Below are 19,643 nucleotides of genomic sequence, written 5' to 3' on the forward strand. Positions count from 1 at the left end.
CAAAAATGGCAGTAAGCTTGAAGGAGCTGATTCCCAGAAATTTTATTTACACAAACTTCAACATCAAAATGCCAAAATATAAACAGAAAAATCAATCCTGCCAAAGTATCATTTCATGTACATCAAGGGAGATAATGACTTTATTGCCAATTGGATCTATAGAAAAGTATAGAAGCAAATATGCCTGTGCTGATTGAGCTGTACCAAGTAATGAATATTAAGAAAGACTTCTAAAAATGAGGAAAGATCTTTGCAAGTACTGAAATGTTTCCAGATTTCATTTTTGACATAACTGAGATACATTCACAGATTTCCAATCACTTACCCACATGCAGTATTTAGAAGTTTCAGAAAATTCATCACCTCTCCTTGATATCTTTTTTCCCCTTACTTTCCTTAATTTAATTTTGATTTAACTTCCCCTTGTCACTGCTTGTTTAAAAATCACAGCTTGTGTCTGGAGTCAATTAGGGCTCTAAAGTATCCCTCCGTGCCTCCATCTGGGGACCCATTCTTATATATATTTTCTTATTACAAGAGGTAGAGCTAAAAGCCTGTAACTCCAAAGGTTTCCAATCAACCATCACATTCTATTCTTTGGAAAAGTATGCTTCTTTCCATAGTTAAGAAGAAGACATCGAATTATGCATTTTGCAAGGATATTTCTTTTCTACCTGTTATAAAGATGAAGTCTCCCTTGGAAATTCACTTGCAAAATAAGGTTGAGCGTGGGTAATAAAGGCTTAATGGCAATAACATTTAAAAAATCTTTCTACCATTTAAATTAAATATAATTTCCTTATTACTTTAATGAAATCCCTTGAAGTTGAAGTACTTAACTAGTCTCCTTCATATCAAGTATTCATTATGTAATTCCCTTTTAATATTAGTTATGTACACTGTCTATTGGACAGAATAAAAACACACATTTCCACTAAAACAAAAACTGGAGAAGGACATAGCAGCTTGATTCAGAATCTGATAATGGGTTACAGATTCCATTTCAGTTCAGATTTACAGTCAACACGCCACAGAGCCACTTACCACCTCTAACCTTTCTGGTCATATCTGGAAGAAAAATATGAACTGCCACATCACTGAGGAAAAGTATGTGGGAGCTTAAAATACTTGATTTTTTCAACTGCAATGCTGAGCTAGAAAACAGGGGAGAGAAATATACCTCATACAGAAACCACTTTAGATAAAAAGACAGAGATAAATTGTCCAAAGTTATGGCCATGGGGAGAACTTCCCTTTCTCACTGTCTTCAGGGTCACCTGAGGAGGGATGCAATGTGGCCCTGTCTACTGCTGGGTGAAACCAGCCTGCTGGCTATCTCATCCCAACCCACAGGATGACTGACATACATGAAAAAATCCTGGACATTTAACTATGGGCTATGGATGCAAAAACTCTCTCCCCATCTTCTGATCTCTTGCTGGAGTCTGCCACTGGTGAAACCCAGGGGAAGCCAAGGGCAATGAAAGCCCACCATACAATCCATGAAGACCTGCCTCCTGCGACAAGAGCAGAGCCCAGAGGACAGAGTGGACCCAGAAGGGTCAAAGAACACAACATGACATGTGCCATGCCTCCTCTCATGGTCCTCCCACTAAGCTAGCTCCTCATTCATCTGAGCACCCCACGCTTTCCCACACTCAGCACCTCTCCCCTTCATTCCCACACGTGGAAAACATATGGGTTTTCAGAGACCACTCAAAAACCACCTTTCCTCCCAGTCTTCTCTCCACCTCACCCAGAAGTGATCTCTCCATCTGAATTTCCAAAGTTCCTCTTTTGAAGATTTCTATAATTACTTATGGGGATATCTTAGACATACAAGTTAATATGAGTGTGAAATTATCATTCTCTAAGTATGCTTCTGTATTTTTGCTTGCTATAAATTTCCCATTAGACTATAAATCCATGAAAGCAGAGGTTCTGTGTCTTTTACCTTTGCTCTGCCCTTTAGGAACCAAAACAAGCATATCCCATACTAGATGCTCAATAGACATTTACAAAATGGATGCTCCCTTCTGGGCTCTAAGCATATTGATGATCAGACTGACCCTTCTATCATAAAGAGAAACCAATCTAAGTGCCTTCCTTATTCATAGGTGGACACTCAACACACAGGTGATAATAAAGTGATTGTATTTCCTGAGTATCAAGAATACACCAAATACAACACTGGCAGCTTCATAGATAGTATCTCATTCAATCCTTACAGCAATGCTAAAAGGTAGTATAGGACCACCTTCAGGATAGAGCCTTCTCCACTGACTGCTAGACCTAACTGCTGATGACAGATCACAGCCTGTGTGTCTCAAGGTCCTGTGCTGAAGGAAGTTGCATCCCACATTAGGGCCCTTCTCTGGGGCAAGCCGGTATTGAAAGGTTGGCCAGTGCAATAATTAAAAAGGCCAGGCCCTTTGCTGTGACTGAACAATTCTAAAAAGCCATTTAAACACCAGAGCTCTCCATGGCCTGACTATCCCAAAGGCAGAAAAGGGAATAAGACTTTTTCAAATGACTACAATCTACAAATTGGGTTTCCTTCCTTCTTGGTAATTTTATTAACTAAACCACAAACCATTTCCCCTTTTCCCCAAAAGCATACCTCAATACAATCTATGCAAAATGTGTTATTGCTAGGAAATTTTTTATTAAAAAAATAGGAAAAATAGGAAGAGAGAAACAAATAAAATTTTTGGTTTGGAGGAAAAAAAAAGAAAGAAATGTTTGATTCAATAGTAGTAATATTTTCCCCAAATCTAGCCAAGAACTTTCAATGTGTGTGATTATGTACCAAATGTGCCATTAAAAACAGCAAATGATGTGATAACATACAAAAGAGCAAATCACCAGAGAATGCCAAGCAGAATACAGCTCCACAGGTGGGGGCAGCGCTTACCCAGGCAAATCCATTCACTTCCAAGAGCCTGCAACAACAGAAGTCAATCAAGGGACAAGGCAAGCTCTCATCATTGTTACCATCTTACAGCACCAGGGACATCAGCTGGGAAGGTGACTTGGCCTTCTGAACCTTGGTTTCTTCAGGAGTAATGGAACCGAACTTGTAAGGACAGTCAAACAAGTTATAAAGCTCTTAGCACAGGGCCAGGTAGAGTACATGTTCAACAAGTGGTAGCTATTATTATCGTTTATTATTTTTAGAATGACAACCAGAAAGCTAAGACATTAACCCAACATTTGTGGATGATTTTCCTGCATAAGTTAAGAAAGTCCAAATTGGAAATCCAGTTGAGTTACAGGAAAATTACTCCCTTTACAAAAGGTTTTACCACAGACTTCCTTTAAATAGGGTCTCCTCCACTGCACATTTTAAATATAATTAGATACTGCTTACTCATGACATTTTTCTAATCAAAAGCTATTAATTCTTCTCCAATTCCTACCACAAGTAAAAACTTGTCTGCTAGGAGCTTTACTTGTTCTGTTTTGTTTTCATTTCAGAAGTAGTATGTGTTCATTAAATAAATTCTGGATGACAGAAGAAGATCACCCATAGACCAATCACATAGAAGTAGCCATGTTTGACATTTTGGTATATTTCCTTCTGGTCAGTATTTCTATGCCTAGAGCATTCTTTTTTTCTTTATTATTTGTTTTTGGTTTTGTATACATAGTTTTAATTATAACCAGTGTTCGTATTTACTTTTTTAGCCTAATATGATAATATAAGCAATTATTTTTTGTTATGACATATTCTTTGGTAAGCCATATTTACCTAATAATTTCTCCCTACCTGGGAAAATGCTAGGCATCTCTATGTAAAGTGACAGCTCTGCTATCTGCCACCATAGTCACCACCATAACTATCATGAAAACTGCTGCTGCTTTTACTCAGAGACCTCCCACTTCTACAAGGTAAGACAACATTCCCTTTTCACTTTCTTCAGTCTTGCTTTTATAATTACAAACTGTAGTCCATTTATAAATTTATTTTCATATGTATCTCTTATGCGGTAAGGATGTAAAACAAACTTTGTCCCCCCCCCAAAGTGATAACTACCCCCAAACCATTATTGAATACTCCTTTTTTTAAAACTGATTTACAATGCTTTCTTTAATATGAACAAAATTCACACACACACCCTGGCCTAATAGGTCTCCCTGAATAAGTCATATGTGCATATCTTTACTATATTTTGGCTTTAAAATGTTCTTATATTTGATAAGACTAGTGTCCCCATTCCTCCTCCACTCTTTTTTAAAAAAATCAATTAGATATTCTCATTTCTTTTTTTCTAGATGAATTTCAGAACTACTTTCAGATTCACTCAAAAAAGTTCTGTTGGAATTCTGATCCAAGCTGTATTAAATTTACAAATTAATTTAGGAACAGCTGATCCCTTTGCTACACTTTTCCTTCCATTCCAGGTATACAATAGGTTTCTACTTAGTGGTCCTCTGCATCTGTTGGCAAAGTTTCGAAGTTCAACTGGGTCATCAGCATTTCTTTTAAAGTTATTACTAGAAATTCTTTGTGTTACTACTCTAAATATTTCCACTGCATTTTAAGTGGTCATTAAACAGATACAGGATCACCACTGAAGTATGTACACTTGTTTTGTCTGAAGGCTCTCAAGGCCTTCTGTAATCAGGCCTCCCTGGACTTACTTCACATCCTCTGGCTTGAAAAAGTGGACTTACACTGGCCTCCCCCCAACTGCACTTGCTCTCTAGTCTGTTCCCCCGAGAAGTGTCCCTCAGTAATCTGACCCCAGTCACCCCCTTTCCCACGCTCATCCAGTAAGTCGTAACACATTGAATACTTTCAAATAACTAAGTGGTAATTTTCCTCAACTTTCTATTTATTCTGTTGAAGAATAAACACAAACTGAATTTATATTTTTTGCCTTTTTAAGAGATTATGAAAAATTTGAAACAAATTTGGTAAAAATAAAGTTTTGTTTAAAACAGCAACAAACTGGAAGCAATCTAAATGTCTCTCAACAGGCATTCAGGTAAATCAATTATGTGATATTATTTTTAATGGCCAGGCCGCCAAACAAATTGATGATACAGAGTAATATGGAATGACACCAAAAAATGTCCACAATAATATAGTGTTAAATGATCAAGAAAAGAAGATGGAATAAGAAGAGAAGGACTGCAAAAATCCTGTTTTTGTTTAATAGATAAAACGTTTGGAGACACTAAAATTGTAACAATGGATATTTCTGGCTTAAAGCACCAATTATGAACTTTATGTCCTTCCTTATTCTGTTTAATGAGCATTTAACTACTTTTATAACCAGATTTAAAGAGAGTCAACTTTGAAAATGTATCTTGCAGACAACAGCCCATTGTAAGAAATATATTTAAGTATTAAGTACATTTGTAAAATCATACAAAATGCCACCTTTAACAAAAAAATTTTTTTCTTATCTAGATGAAAAATTCTAAGTACACAGGGCCTCAGGGAGAATATCACAAGACAAAGGGCATTATTATTGCAAAAAGCATCTAAAAAGATATTCTAGGAATTGCAGAGAGAAGAGTACTGAATCACAGAGAAATCCTACTGGTCTTAAGGACCATCCAGCCAAATCCTCCAACTAAACAAGAACAGTGAGGCTCAAAAAAAGCCTGGCAGTTCTTCAAGATCACATCATTAAAAGTACCAAGCTGCAAAAAGTACTTTAAATTCAAAATATATATTCTTTAATTCCTTTCTCAACTGCTCTGAGTTAAGATATGCTGTTACCTATCTCTGCTACTTGGACTACAGGACTTGTTGCTGGAGAAGATATCCAAGAAAAGGTGATGTTCATTTTACTAGCTTTCTTATCATTTGGCTACACATTGGGTAGAAATGTATTTAACACTGTGAAGTGAAAAGACTCTCTTGGTTAAATGTGACTTATGAGTTCCATAAGAACATTTCAACAAACATGTTAGCTGTGATCTGCAGGAGGTGGCAAATTATAGTATTCCCAGACTTGAGAACTGGAAAGTCAGGAGTCAGGCCTCTTTTTTCTTTTCCTTTTTTTTTTTTTTTTAGTTGTAGGTGGACACAATACCTTTATTTTTTATGTGGTGCTGAAGATCTGAAGATCGAATCCAGTGCCTCACACATGCCAGGAGAGCACTCTACCACTGAGCCACAGCCCCAGCCCAAGCCAGACCTCTTTGTAAAGTCAATTTGAAACCTAATGTTTTGAACATAAACAGTTTTTATACCTTAAGCTGTAATGAACATCTGCAGACTTCACTGATACTTTACCCACCAGAGGGAGCAAATGTGGATTTCCACAGAAGAAACTTTAAACATCTAATTTACATTAATTCTAGAATCACATTATTGATATAATACAATCAATCTATATTATATAATCATTTAATATTATATTTCTATTCCCCCAAAATGGGAAAAAATAAATGAGATCAGGTATAATAGAGTTTCCAACTTATTGCAGAAGCTCAAAAATGATTTGATTTTCCAAAATTTGTAACCTTCTAAGTATTGGTTGTAGTGTTCAAAATAAATGAACAAACTGGTAAAGTCATCCCTCTTCCATATCTGCAGGGGATCAGTTCCTGAACTCCTGTGGATACCAAAATCAACATATCCTCAAATTCCTTATATAAAGTGGCACAGTAGCTGCATACAATCTAAGCACATTGTCCTCTATTGTAAATCTAAATATTTTATTCCTAATACAATATAAATGCTATGTAAATAGTTGTTATATTGTTCAGGGAATAATGACAAGGAAAAAAGTCTGTACGTGTTCTGTACAGATTCGATTTTTTAAAATCTTTTCAGTCCTCACTTGGTTGAATTCACAGATGCAGATGGCAGATATGCAGGGTCAACTGCTTTCTGACTTACAAGCTGATGTAAGCTTGATTGATAGGTGCCCTTATGGATGGTTCTATCTGAACATGTACACAAATCTGATTCCAATATGAAACCAGACCATGAACGGGGAGAATTTCACTAAAAATGTCACACTGAGGGAACCTATTTCAGCAGCCCTACCCTAAGAGCTGATACGCTGAACTGCTGATACCTGCCAACTAGAAGTGAGGAAAGGGAGAATTCCTTGACCCACCATAGACTCTACTAGGAATGAAGGAGGAATTCAGCCAACAATCTCCAAGAACCATGCTTCCCCAACATAATGCAACTGCCACCACCAAGACGAGTTTCCTTTTAAAGTCAGCACAACTGAAAAGAACTGGAAGAACCTGGCATCCACACAGCCCTCAGGAGTCTCAATCCCCATCCATGTTCAGAGGAGTGAGATTTGTCTAGTACTTCCTGACACAACAAACCAGGTCTAATGTGTTGCTGGACTGTGAGGCAGGTCTCAATCTCCCACAATAGGTATACATACCAGTTATCAATTTTGTATTAAATACAGCAATGCTGGAGAACCCCACTGGATGCCAGTTGTGCTCTCCAAACCACATTTGCCAGGAAGCACTGCCACTGAGCAGTCATCTACCACCTGCTTCTAAGTCCTCTGGGCTCTTAGACCTATTCTTTCCTGTTTAGAATTGAGAAAGTGAGCAAGTGGCATCCAACTATAATTTTGAAAAAAAATGCAATTAGAATTTAATACGATTTAATTTTCCAGTCTTTCTACCTCTTACTCTAACTCCATTAATTATCCACTAAGTTTGCTGAGTCTAACTACTAAATCCTAATTTTAAAAATCCAATATTTGAAACTTTTTGAGTACAGGCATAACATCACAGGTAGAAAATTCCACATGACTTCATATTATGAGATGAGTCAAAATGCAGGTATACTAAAAACATCCTAAAAAACTGACTTCTGACTATGTGCATAAAACATATTTTGTTTTTAGAGTTAGGTTCCATCTCCAAGATATCTTATTATGTATATTCAATTATTTCCAAGTCCAAGAACTCTAAAATCCTAAATACTTCTGGCCCCAAGTCCTAGAGAGAAGGGAAACTTGACCTGCACTCACTTCATCTCCCTTTCCTGTCTATTCCTACTATCACTGACTCCTCAGCTTTCACCTGACTTAATGCAACAGTCTCCTAATTAGCTCTCTATGTCACACTCCAAAGTGATCATCAATATTGCTACTGATTACTTTTAAACATGAATAATCCTTTAATGCCTCACTTGTAAAACTCAGAGCCTAACACCCAAACTCCTTATGCTGCTGAAAATGCTCTAACCTGAAAGCCAGCAAATTTTTTCTCTAAAGGGTCCTGCAGTCCACACTTTAGGCTTTGCAGGCCTTTGCAGGCCACCACACTGCTGCTGCAGTATAAAAGCACCCATGGTCTGTATGTAAATGAATGAACACAACCACATTATAATAAAACTTTATTTACAGGAATAGGCAGTGGGCTGGATTTGGTCTGCAGACCTGAAGTTTGCACCTTTCCTCTAACCTAATCCAGAACCACCTCATCTCCCAGCCAGGGCCTGAACCCTCACCCTGGCCTCCTCTAATAGATGACTCTCATCACACCAGTCTTGCCTCTGCTCCCTCAGTCAGCCCACCGCCAAGGTGACCTGCACCCGCGGCCCTACACCGGCCGGCCCATGTCAGCAGCCGGAGACCGCAGCGACAACCTGGCCACGGGAGGACCGTTCCGTTTCTGCACACTTTCGTCCGGCAACGGCGACGCGAGAAGAAAGGTTCTGGCCTGCGCCCAGATCCTGCGGCTAGAGAAGAAAGGCTCCTGCCTGGCCTGAGCCCGCGCGCGGGCGCACCTTCCTCCTCTTGCGAACCTTGGGTGGCCTGGCCGCACACAGACTTCCGTGTGCCCCGGGAGCGAGAGGAGCGGGGAGCCGCCAAAAGGCCCGCTTCCTTGTCGTGGTCCCCTGACTGACTAACTGAACCCAGGCGCTTAGGTTGCGGGCAAGCGGAGGAGCGCCACCCTTGACCTTTGCCTTCAGGGACTCACCTAAGCAGGACAGAAGCAGAGAGCGAAGACATCCGGCTGCAGGAAGAGCTTGGACCGTGCAGGTGTCCAAGAACCAGCCGCTTCTGCAAAACGAAGCCAGTACCTTCCTCCAAGTTTACTGAGAATAAAATGGGAAGACGCGTGTCGAGTGTTTCTAGGCTCCTAGTCAGTGTGGCCCGCTACGGTAGCCACCGCGTTGGTGATGTCATTGTTCTCAGGCTCATTACTTACGGTGAGGCAGAGACCCTACAGAAGGCATCCCTGAGCAGAGAGCTGGGGATGAGTAGAAATTTAACCCACGCAAAAAAAAAAAAAAGTGATAACTCCCTGGTGTTCATCCGTGCTATATCGGTTTTAAATGTACCATCTTGAGTTATCGTTGTTTTAATTGAATACAGTTTAGCCAATGAGGTTTCCCTGCATTTTTGGTTCATGGTTCAGTTTTAATTCAAGATCTCGTTGAGTCCAAGGTTTATTGTTTTTGTTTTCCTTGGCCTTAAAGAGGAGGCACAACTGGAATGTGCATTAAAACTGGTTTTAATGGTAAACAAGATTAAGTTATTTTCCTAATAATACTAAGATGCTATTTGCCTTTTCACTTTCATTTTCTCAGGAGTTGTATAGCTGTGCTTTCCAGATTCTGATCTTTCAACAGACTAAATGCAGACCAGCTGTCTTCTATTAAGCCAGATTTCAGAGAGATTTGCAGAAATATAAATACCATTTTTCTTACCAATTTTTGTTGTTTTGGAAAATGTATTTTTTTCAGAAAAAGATATCATTTATGTTGATATGTAATAGACATTAATTTTAGATGAATAAAGACCTAATTTTTTATTTTATTTCAATATGATACATATCAATAGATAAAATCCATATAAACAAAAGTTGCTTAGAACCCTGAATAATTTTTGAATGTAAAGGAGTTCTGAGATCAGGGCTGAGGATGTGGCTCAAGTGGTAGCACTCTCACCTGGCATGCGTGCGGCCTGGGTTCGATCCTCAGCACCACATACCAACAAAGATGTTGTGTCTGCTGAGAACTGAAAAAATAAATATTAAAAAATTCTCTCTCTCTCCTCTCTCACTCTCTCTAAAAAAAAAAAAAAAAGGAGTTCTGAGATCAAAACATTGAGAGCCAGTCTGTTAAACAAATAACAAATAAGTTTATGAGAAATAGATGTCAAGAAAATATACATTTACCAGCAAGGAGGAAGAAAGGGAATATTAAAATCCAGACTGCAGTCTCTTGGTCCTAACTGTATGAAGAAAATAAATTTCCATATGGCTTTCTTCCATATATGAGAAAGAGAGAGTAAGAAAGAAATTACAAAATCTCTGCCAACAAGGATTCTGTCTTGCATAAATGGCCCTTTGTTTTATGGAGACATTAATGAGTCTTTGGCTATGCAAAGGTAGGCCTGAGGCAGAGTTGAAGGAAAGAGAGTTAAATTGCTCTGCATAATAAACTGAGGGGGATTGAATTAGGGGAAATCGGGGAAGCCAGATCCAAAGAGTGGGCCAGGAAAGTAGAAAGTAGGTAATTGGAGGGGACTTTGGGAGGAAGACTGAGCTCCACCAAACCTGCCTTGTGAGTGGTGCCTTGTGTGAATAGTGTGTTGTGTGGTATGATTTGGGGGCAGAAAGGTAGGGACAAATATTTAAGTGAATAAAAACATAGAATATAATGGTAGAAATGAGACACAAGTGCGCTCAAAACAGCAGATTATAAAATTTACAGATTACTTGAGGTTTCAAGTGACCATAAGTACACAAGATTTCCTAGAAAGTGCACAAACTAAAGGCCTCTTGTCCTGACCAACTGGCTTGTTCCACTCTGCTTTCTATTCTCCCGCTCTGCAGTGAGCCAGATTTTGGCCCCTCCAGAGCTCTTCAACCTCCAGGTTCCTAGAACACGTGAATGTTAACATACTTGCATATGTAACAGTCAAGGTTCTTGCAATAAGCAGATGATCTGGGATTATCCATGTGAGCCTTAAATCCAATAAGTGTCCTTATGAGATAAGAATTTGAGGATATAGGAAAAGGTAGATTGAGTTTCACAAGAAAAGTGCCCATGTATGATGGAATGCAGGAAATGCCCATGAACCTCTGAAATGCAAAACAAGTGTTCCTGAGCCACCCAGCACCTTCCCTTGGCCTGAAATCTTGACACATGCCCTTGCCCACATAAAGTAACAAGTGAGCCTATGGAGGTGCACACCTGTAATCAGAGAAGCTCTGGAGGCTGATGCGGGAAGATCTCAGAGGATCTCAAGTTTGAGGCCAGCCTCAGCTTAGCAAGGCCCTGTCTCAAAATAAAAACGGTTATGGATTTGGCTCATTGGTAGTGCCCCTGGATTCAATCCCCGTTACCCCCCCCCAAAAAAAGTAACTTGAGAACAATGAGCAAGTGCTGGAAAAACTGGCACAAAATTGTGTGATCCACCCTGACTCCTCCTGTAGTTTAGCCCTAGCAACTGTCCCTCTATAAATAACATCCTACACCAAGGGGTGGCTAGCTCTCCCTTTGGAGATGGCCCATGTTCTCTCTTGACTCTATATTCCTTGCTTTACCCCCAAAAGTTTCGCACTGTCAAGATGGCCGTCATTCTCCCTTGAATGTGTATTTCTTTTTAAAAATATTTTTTATTTGTTATTGATGTACCGTTATTTATTTATTTGCTTAAATTTGGTGCTGAGAATCTAACCCAGGGCCTCACACATGCTAGGCAAGCACTCTACCACTGAGCCACAGCCCCAGCCCTTGAATACATATTTCTTTATCCCCCCCCAAATGTCTCTTTCCTGAGTTAGCCTACATTCTCCCTGGCATGTGTCTTCATAAATAAATCTGTGTCTTCAACTGACATGTACTGAAATCTTCTTCTCTCCTGTATGCCAAGGACCCCACTTGTCCCAAGTCAAAGTCCCCCTCTCTGGGACTTCTCGTAACACTTAGAACAGAGAAGAGAAGTTCCTGTGAAGACACCCAGATATTGCTGACAACCAGTAGAAGCTGGAGGAAGCAAGGGACATTTCTATTGCTAGAGCCTCTGAAGGAAATAGCCCTGCCAACACTTTGATCTCAGACTTCACCATCCAGGACTGTGAGAAATAAACTTCTGTTGTTTTAACTCACAAAGTTTGTTGTCATCTGGAAACCGCAAGAAACTAATGCACACCATAATTCCCTTCCCCTCCCATCCTTCCTTCTCAGTTGGGCCTTCAGTTGGTCCTCAATCTCTGTTTGGGCTCCTATTATCTTCACAAAGCCACCTTTATGGCCTGTATCTTTCTGGGTGTTGATCAAGTCCTTCAGCTGCTCTTCCTCTTGTTCTTTCTTGCCCCAACTCTTTGGTATCCCCACTATCCTTCATCCTTAGAGAATCATATCTGACCAGGTCCCTTATGCTCTACAGAAGGCCAGAGACCAGAATGAGCTGGAACTGACCAAAAAGAGTGCCAACAAGAGCTCCTTTAATGAAATCTGCATCAAGAAGGATGTCCAGTGGCCAGTGTCCATGCAGCAAATGCTGCCCTGTTACTCAGAAAGGGGGAGTTACTCAGAAAGGGGGAGGTACTCTGCTCTTGTTTCCAGCTTTCCTCATAAGCAGCTATTCAAGTGCAAAAGGTGGGAGGGAACTTGTCCATCTGGAAAGGTGCTCCACTTTGAGACGTTCAAGTGCTGGAAAAGAAAGCAGATGCTTGCTACACAGCCAAAGCCGATGTCAGTGAATGACAAGGTCCCACCAGAACCTGGTGGCTCAGAAAGCAAGCCAATTCTAAAGAAGGCACAGGATGAGAGAATAAGGAGCCACTTGACAGTAAGAGTCTCACAAAGGTCAAAACAGATCCCAAGCTTTGAGGATTCTCCATCTGTCTTCCTGAATCTATGTGACTAAATTTCAAGAGATGAAAAGAGCAAAGTTGGCAAGGCATAATCTATGGTTTGAATTCTGCCAATCGCATATCAGGTAATCACCATCGGAGCTTGAGTGTTCAGAAAATTATCTTAAGACACATCCTGGGTGGTGAGACACAAGAGTGAACTGACCTGTTTTCAGGTGGCATTTCCTGTTATCAGCAGCGGCCATTAGAAATAACCCCTCCTCCAATTCTAGGAACTCCTATTATCACCTGCTACCATATGTCTTAAGGAGTACCAAGCCCAGCAAGGACAGGGAGCTCAGGGTACTGGGCATACCGCTTGGCTCCCTGAGAGTCCAGCCCTGACAGCCATCTCTCTCTGAGCAGTGACACTCACAACCAGCAGGGTGGTCCTGGGCTCTACTAAACTGGAAGCTGAGAGTCACAACTTAGGAATTGCCAGTCTATACAGCGGGCAAAAACCAAGACCCAAAGGAAGTTGAGCATCCGGAGCCTGCTGGCACCCACTCCCCAGAAGCCACACAGATGTGGGCATGGGGAAGCCAGAGCCCTCCGGAGACAGAAAGGGAAGCCATTGCTCCACTCGGCCAGCTGCCTCTGGTCTGTAGTCTCTGGACACTGAGGCCCCTATGGCTTCAACTGGATCATACATTGGCTTTTCTCTTCTGTGAGAAATGTTTAAAGATTATCTAAGCAACATTTATCAGACCTTTGAGTTCTTTCTATTAAAACAGAAGACCAGGAAGCAATTACTAGAGAATGACTAATGAGGCCAAACCCACACAAAACACAGCAGTTGGAATGAAAAGCCTCAGGTTTGAATTCCACCCTTCCTATTCACCATGACTTTGAGCAAATGACTACATCTCCTGGAGTCTCTGTCCAAAAAATGCAGCAATGCCGATTACACTCCTGATTCCCGTGAGCAGGGGCTTCCTTCCCTGGACACCCTTGGCATCTCCACCTGGAGCAGTCATTTGGTTGTCAGGCAACACTGGGAGTCTGCAGTGGACCTTTCAGAAGTTCTGAGCTGGGGACATTTGCTCTTCTGCCTTCACCTGACTGAGGAGTATATTCCGAAGACTTGCACTTTGGCCCCCAGAAGGACTATAGATCAAGACACTATGGGAACTCTGTCCCTGCCTCTCAGTGTAGCTTTTATCTCCCCAAACCAACTTTTCTTCTTCTCTGCTCCAGTGACTGAGCCCAGGCTCTCCTCACCTCCTGGGCTGAAATAGTGTGCTTCTAATCAGAGTTAACTTGATTTATCAATTCCAAGTCTCATGCATATCTGTGTGTCTGGACATTAATCAGGTCTTGCAGCAGCTTGACCCATGTCTTTCTCTGGTCCAGTCAGCTGTGGCTTACCGTCCAGAGCCAGCTGGCTCAAGCAGGGCAGCCTGGGCACTGCCATGTTTGGGAGCATTGGGATGTGAGTTTACTCTTGCTGCCCTATCAGGTCACCACAATTCAGTGGCTTAAAACAGCACAGATATGTTGTCCTAAGGTTCCAGAGGTCAGAAGTCTAATGTGGGTTTCTCTGGGCTAAAATCAAGGAGCTGGTAGGGCTGTGTTCTGTTCTGGAGGCTTTGGGCCCATTTCCTCCTCTTCCCCGGCTCTGGAGACCACCTGCATACCCAGGCTTATGTCCCTACCCTGCTGTCCAGGGCCAGGAATGGTGGGGCTAGTGCTCACCTGGCCTCAGGGACACTAGTTCCTCAGTTCTTTCCTCCACATTTCAGAACCTGCCCCACTCATTAAGTCTACCCAGATAGTTAAGGAGGGGTCCCTCTCTTAAGGTCAACTACTGTATGCACATCTGGATGTGCCCCAGAGTCCCCCTTGTTCAAGGCTTGGTTCCAAGGTGACACAATTGGGAGGTGGTGGAAACTTTAAGAGGACTGCCCAGTGAGTGGTCCTCAGGTCACCAGGGGTGTGTCCTCAAAGGGGATGTGCCACCTGTTTCCTCCTTGTCCTCTCTCTGCTCCCTAGACATGAGCAGAGCAGTTTGCTCTACTACTTCTGTCACCATGATGTGCTGCCTCACTGCAGGCCCGGAACAATGGGTCAGCTAATCATGAGTCAAAAGCTCTGAAACTGGAAGCCAAATAAGTCTTTTCTCTTCATAAGTTGTTTATCTCAGGTATGTGCTATAGTTACAGCAAGCCAGCAGAGGCACGCCCTGATCAACAACCTGAATTCCATCCCAACCTCAGTCGCCCTTGACATGGAGTGTAGTAATCACAGACCAGGGGTCAGGACCCAGACATCTTAGGGGGACATTTTACTGCTATCACAGGGAGGTAACCCGACATAAGAGATGGGTGATCACAAGCTGGGCAGATACCCCTCACTGACTTCCTGGGTGAACAGGAGGTGGATCACCGGCTCTTTTCATTTCTCAGACAAGGTTCGTAGTCTGCTTCCTGTGACACTCCAGGCCCTGCAGAAACAGGGGAAACAGAACCTTTGCCCTTGCAGGGTCCATTCCAGAGGACTCCGGAATAGTCAAGGCACAGGCACCGTTCCTTTGAAATCTTCTAGCTTGCCACCTGGTAGGGTTCTCACCCCATTTTGCCCACCCACCTTAGAGGACCCAGCTTATGACAATGTCGCCAAGTCACCAGGGTTCAAGTCCTCTCTCCTTGGCCCCCTCAGGGTCGGGAGTTTGTTGCAACTTCTTCCCAGCCCTTTTCTCGTCCATCCAGGAATTTCATAAATCACCTCGTAAAAAATCATTTACTGGTTTCCCCAACATGATGGCAGAAATAAACTGCTCGATACACACTTGGAAACTCCCTCTAGAAAACCTGTGCTCTGTTCTGTCGGCCTGCATCTCGGTTTCCAGCTTGAATTTCCACCACCTTTGCTTTCTGAAAGTATCTTCCCTAATTAAGACAGCTGAATCCTCTACTTCTTATTGAGTTGGACAGCAAATCACAGAACAAATGCTTTCCCTTGCACTTTAAAAGGATTTAATAGGAAAATATTTTTCCTATATCCTGTTTCAAGGGGACATTTTATAGTTCACAACAGGATATTGAAGGGCATTTGATTTTGCTTAGTTTATTATGACTGTGTTTCTCCAGCATGAAGTAGTGTTTTTGTGATTATTTAGATAAGTCTATAGATAGCCATAGAATTATGGAAATTCAGGAATGAAAGGGCCTTAAATATCATCCAGGCTAACTCTCTGCATTTTTCAGATGAGAAAACAGGTGACTTGTCCAAGATCACGCACTGAGTCGGTGGGTAAATGAAAGCAGTCTCACCTCCCACTGTCCAGTGCCCCGCACCAGCTGTGTGGTGGAGGCAGGGGTGGGGTGTCCAGCCTGTACACAAAGACACTCAGGGACCTGCAAGTACTTTTGAACTTGAGAATTAGAGTGTAAGTGTGTCCATGTGGCCGGCCAGCCAGTGAATCACATTCTAGATGTTTCCGGTGTCCCCTCAGTAGGTGTCTACTGGGTTACTGTGCTGATGCAGAAGACACAAAACAAAGCTGAGACTCTTTCCTTGGAACAAGTCAAGAATGATGGGTCCACAAGTGTGTACAAGATCATTACAGCTAAGCACAGGGATGATGAGGGGGCGTCTCAGTCCCTCTTCTCCTTCTACAGTAGCATATCTGAGGGGCCAGGATGTGGTCCATGGTGGAGCACTGGCCCAGCATGAGCAAGGCCCTGGGTCCATTCCCCAGCACCCCAAAACAACAACAAAACAACCTGAGACTGGACACTTACCATGATTTACTCAGCTCACAGTTGTGGGTGCTGGGAGGGTCTGAGGGCCACCTCTGATGATGGCCTTCTTGCTGACAGGGACTCTGGTAGAGTCCTGCCTCAGGGTGGGGCCTCACAGGAGGAGGGGCCTTTCACAAAAGACAGCCAAGCTGGCTTTGCTGTAGCAGAGCCACTCTCTAGATAACCCCTAGCTCATTAACCCCACGCTCCAAGAAAGGATGCCTGTTCTTGAGGGTGGAGCTCTAAGGCTAATCACCTCTTAACAGTCACACTGGGCCCCACCTGAGTACCTCACACTGAGGATTAAATTCCAGCAAGGGTTTGGGTGGGGCAGGCATAAAGTTGGTTGGGTTTTGTGCAGCTGGGGGAAGCCCTGGGAGGAAAGCCCAGGGCCTTGTGCACGGTGAGTCGGCACACTGCCACTGCTAATTTTTTTTTTTTTAATTTTGAGGCAGGGTCTCACTAAGTTACCCAGGATGACCTTGAACTTGCCATCCTCCACCGCAATCTCCCAAATCGCTGGGATTTTAGTGTGCACCATAAAGCTGACTTGGTTGTTTTAAGGACATCTCTAAAGAATGAAATAAAAATGATTTATGTGACATTAGCCTACTCTGTGTGGCTAGCAAAAGGACAGCAAGAATTGGAAGGACGTGTTGCTCCAGAAATGGAACTATAGACAAACTCCTCATGGCCTGTTTCTGGCTATTTCTGTCATCCTTGTCTTGATGGGACTCTGCAGAGCAGGAACCGTGTGTCAGCTTGGCAGGTCCTGGGCTGTGTCAATGGCTCTGGGTTCAAACCCAGTCACCTGTTAGTGGTGGGATCTTCTGGAGTTATTTCTTCATCTCTGAATTTAAAAAAATCTGTGTGACAGGTTGCAGGTGTTATATGAGATGGTCTGAACAAAGTGTGAAACACAGTGTCCACTGTGGAGCGAGAAATAAGATACCGCATGGCCGTGGTGGCCACAAGGGTGTCCAGAGTGAGGATACACTGAACTTCAGCTGGAGCTGGGGTGGCTGAAGGAGGTGGAGTCTTCCTCGGACATTAGAAGGAAGCATATGACTTTCAGGCCTCCATGTTACCCCAACATGTGCTGTTTAAGAATAAAGGACTGGGCTGGGGTTGTGGCTTGGGGTAGAGCGCTTGCCTGGCGCATGCAGGGACCTGGGTTGGATCTTCAGCACCACATAAAAATAAATAAAATAAAGGTATTGTGTCCAACGACTTGTAATTAATATATATATAATGAAGGACTGAGACCACGTGGGTTAACGTTGGGAATGGAAGGAAGCACTTTAGGACGTCATCAACCTCCTTGGTCTGAGTGGGTCTCGATGTTGATGACATTTAGAATATTTATTCTGGAGAAAAGACGATTTGGGACATGGGTGAAATAAACGTCCTCAAGTGTGTGAGCTGGTGATGGAGAACAGCTGTTCCCTATTTCTGTTTTGGACAGAATGAGAAGTAATGAGTCACATGGAAGCGTGAAGTATTTAGGCTAAACATGAAGAAGAATTTCCTGAACGTGGGTGTTGTTGGCCTGTGGAAGGAGTTACCGAGGGCTTTAGGAGAGGACAGTGTCTCCTGGCTGCAGACCTGGAGCGTGGCAGCCTGGGCTCTCGGGGATGGCCATGGTTCACCCTCCAGCTCCTCTCAGTCTTTCCCCTGGAGGACTGCTCAGCTTCGCCTCAGCCCACCCCAAGCCACTGTCCTGTCCTGATGGTAAGAAAAAACCTCAATACTAGTTGGATGATTACCTCAGGCCATCTGCAGCTTGACATTCCACAAATACCACAATTGCTTATGTAGGCTACTCCAGAGACCAAACATCTCCCCTCGTTGAAATTTATTAAGAAAATCTCTGTAGGGCTTCTTTTACCAAAAGTGCGTTTAATAAAATTTGGAATTTCCTCACAACACACTCATTCGTGATGGTATATTTTTAGGTCTCCTTCATTACTGTCTCCCTCTTTGCTCTGCAGGCAGAGGCAGGCTGGCGCGGCCAGGGTTGCACAGGTTACCGGTCACCAGGCTCTGACCACGCTGGGTTCTCCCCGCCCTGGGTTCTCCCGCCCTCCCTGCCCCGGTGAGACTTGCCATAGGCCACTCTTCCAGCTCTGCCTCCTGGCGAATCAGCCTCTCTTTCCTCCATTTTTCTCACTCTGGCCCACATGTCACCTCTGTTAAGCCACCATCCTGCCCCAGGCATCTCCAGCCTTGGTCCACGCTTCCTGCCCTCAGAGTTACTCCTGGTGCCAAGGTTTCTGCACTGCCATGATTCTGTCGCTGCTGGTCCTACAAGCTCACCTCCACCTGCAGCATCTCCAGGCCACCTGGTGGGCATGCAGCCTTTCCACCAGGCCGAGGCTCTCCTGGAAATGCAAAGAGGCCTAATATAATCCACATAAAGCATTTATTAAGGAGGAGACAGCAAAAGGAAACCCACGTGTAAGGACTTCTTGCCCTTGGTGTCCTCCCATGGCTGAGGTCCGGGCCAGGCTGCAGCTCAGGAGGAGACTCCAGTTTCAGGCCTGGAGATGGGAGGGGTGGGATCAGCAAAGAGCCCTGTGTGCATCTTAGGATGTGTGGCTCTGGGCTCGCCCTGCAGGTGCTGCGGGGAAGGAGCTGGTATATGGGGAGGTAGCTGTCCAGCGATTCTCTGCCTGTCATCCTCCATGGTTTCCTAATGGTTTATCCCTCCTCCACTTAGTACCTGATCCATCATGTTCTGAGAAGCCCCTGAGGCAGGTTACCAGAGCCTGGAGTCAGGAATGTCTAGGGGAAAAGGTGGGGCTCTGCGGGTCCCCAGGTCAGGCAGTCCTGGTCCTGAGTCCTGGCTCACTCAGCCACCACCATCAACTAGTTCCTCAGTCTTCTTTCTTTTTCTTGAAGATCAGAATCCTCCTTGACAACTGGGGGATGGGTGGACCAGCTAGCAATGTTAGGAACGTGCTCAGCACATGACACTGAGGATCTAGAGTTAAAAGCCAGCCTCAGCAAAAGGGAGGTACTAAGCAACTTAGTGACATCCTGTCTCTAAATAAAATACAAAATAGGGTTGGGGATGTTGCT

The 19,643-nt window shown here is 43.2% G+C and overlaps 1 protein-coding gene across 1 annotated transcript in view; it reads left to right on the forward strand.

Annotated features, from left to right (window-relative positions):
* The first annotated feature begins 8,473 nt into the window (after positions 1-8,473).
* Positions 8,474-19,643, forward strand: part of LOC101974270 (autism susceptibility gene 2 protein-like) — a 77,165-nt gene continuing 65,995 nt past the window's right edge. Inside the window, 4 exon segments of the mRNA XM_078036801.1 lie at positions 8,474-8,699; positions 8,921-9,160; positions 10,792-10,832; positions 12,315-12,508. Of these exon segments, the coding sequence (XP_077892927.1) occupies positions 8,474-8,699; positions 8,921-9,160; positions 10,792-10,832; positions 12,315-12,508 (701 nt within the window).

Source organism: Ictidomys tridecemlineatus, unplaced genomic scaffold (assembly GCF_052094955.1).
Source record: "Ictidomys tridecemlineatus isolate mIctTri1 unplaced genomic scaffold, mIctTri1.hap1 Scaffold_51, whole genome shotgun sequence".
Lineage (NCBI taxonomy): Eukaryota > Metazoa > Chordata > Mammalia > Rodentia > Sciuridae > Ictidomys > Ictidomys tridecemlineatus.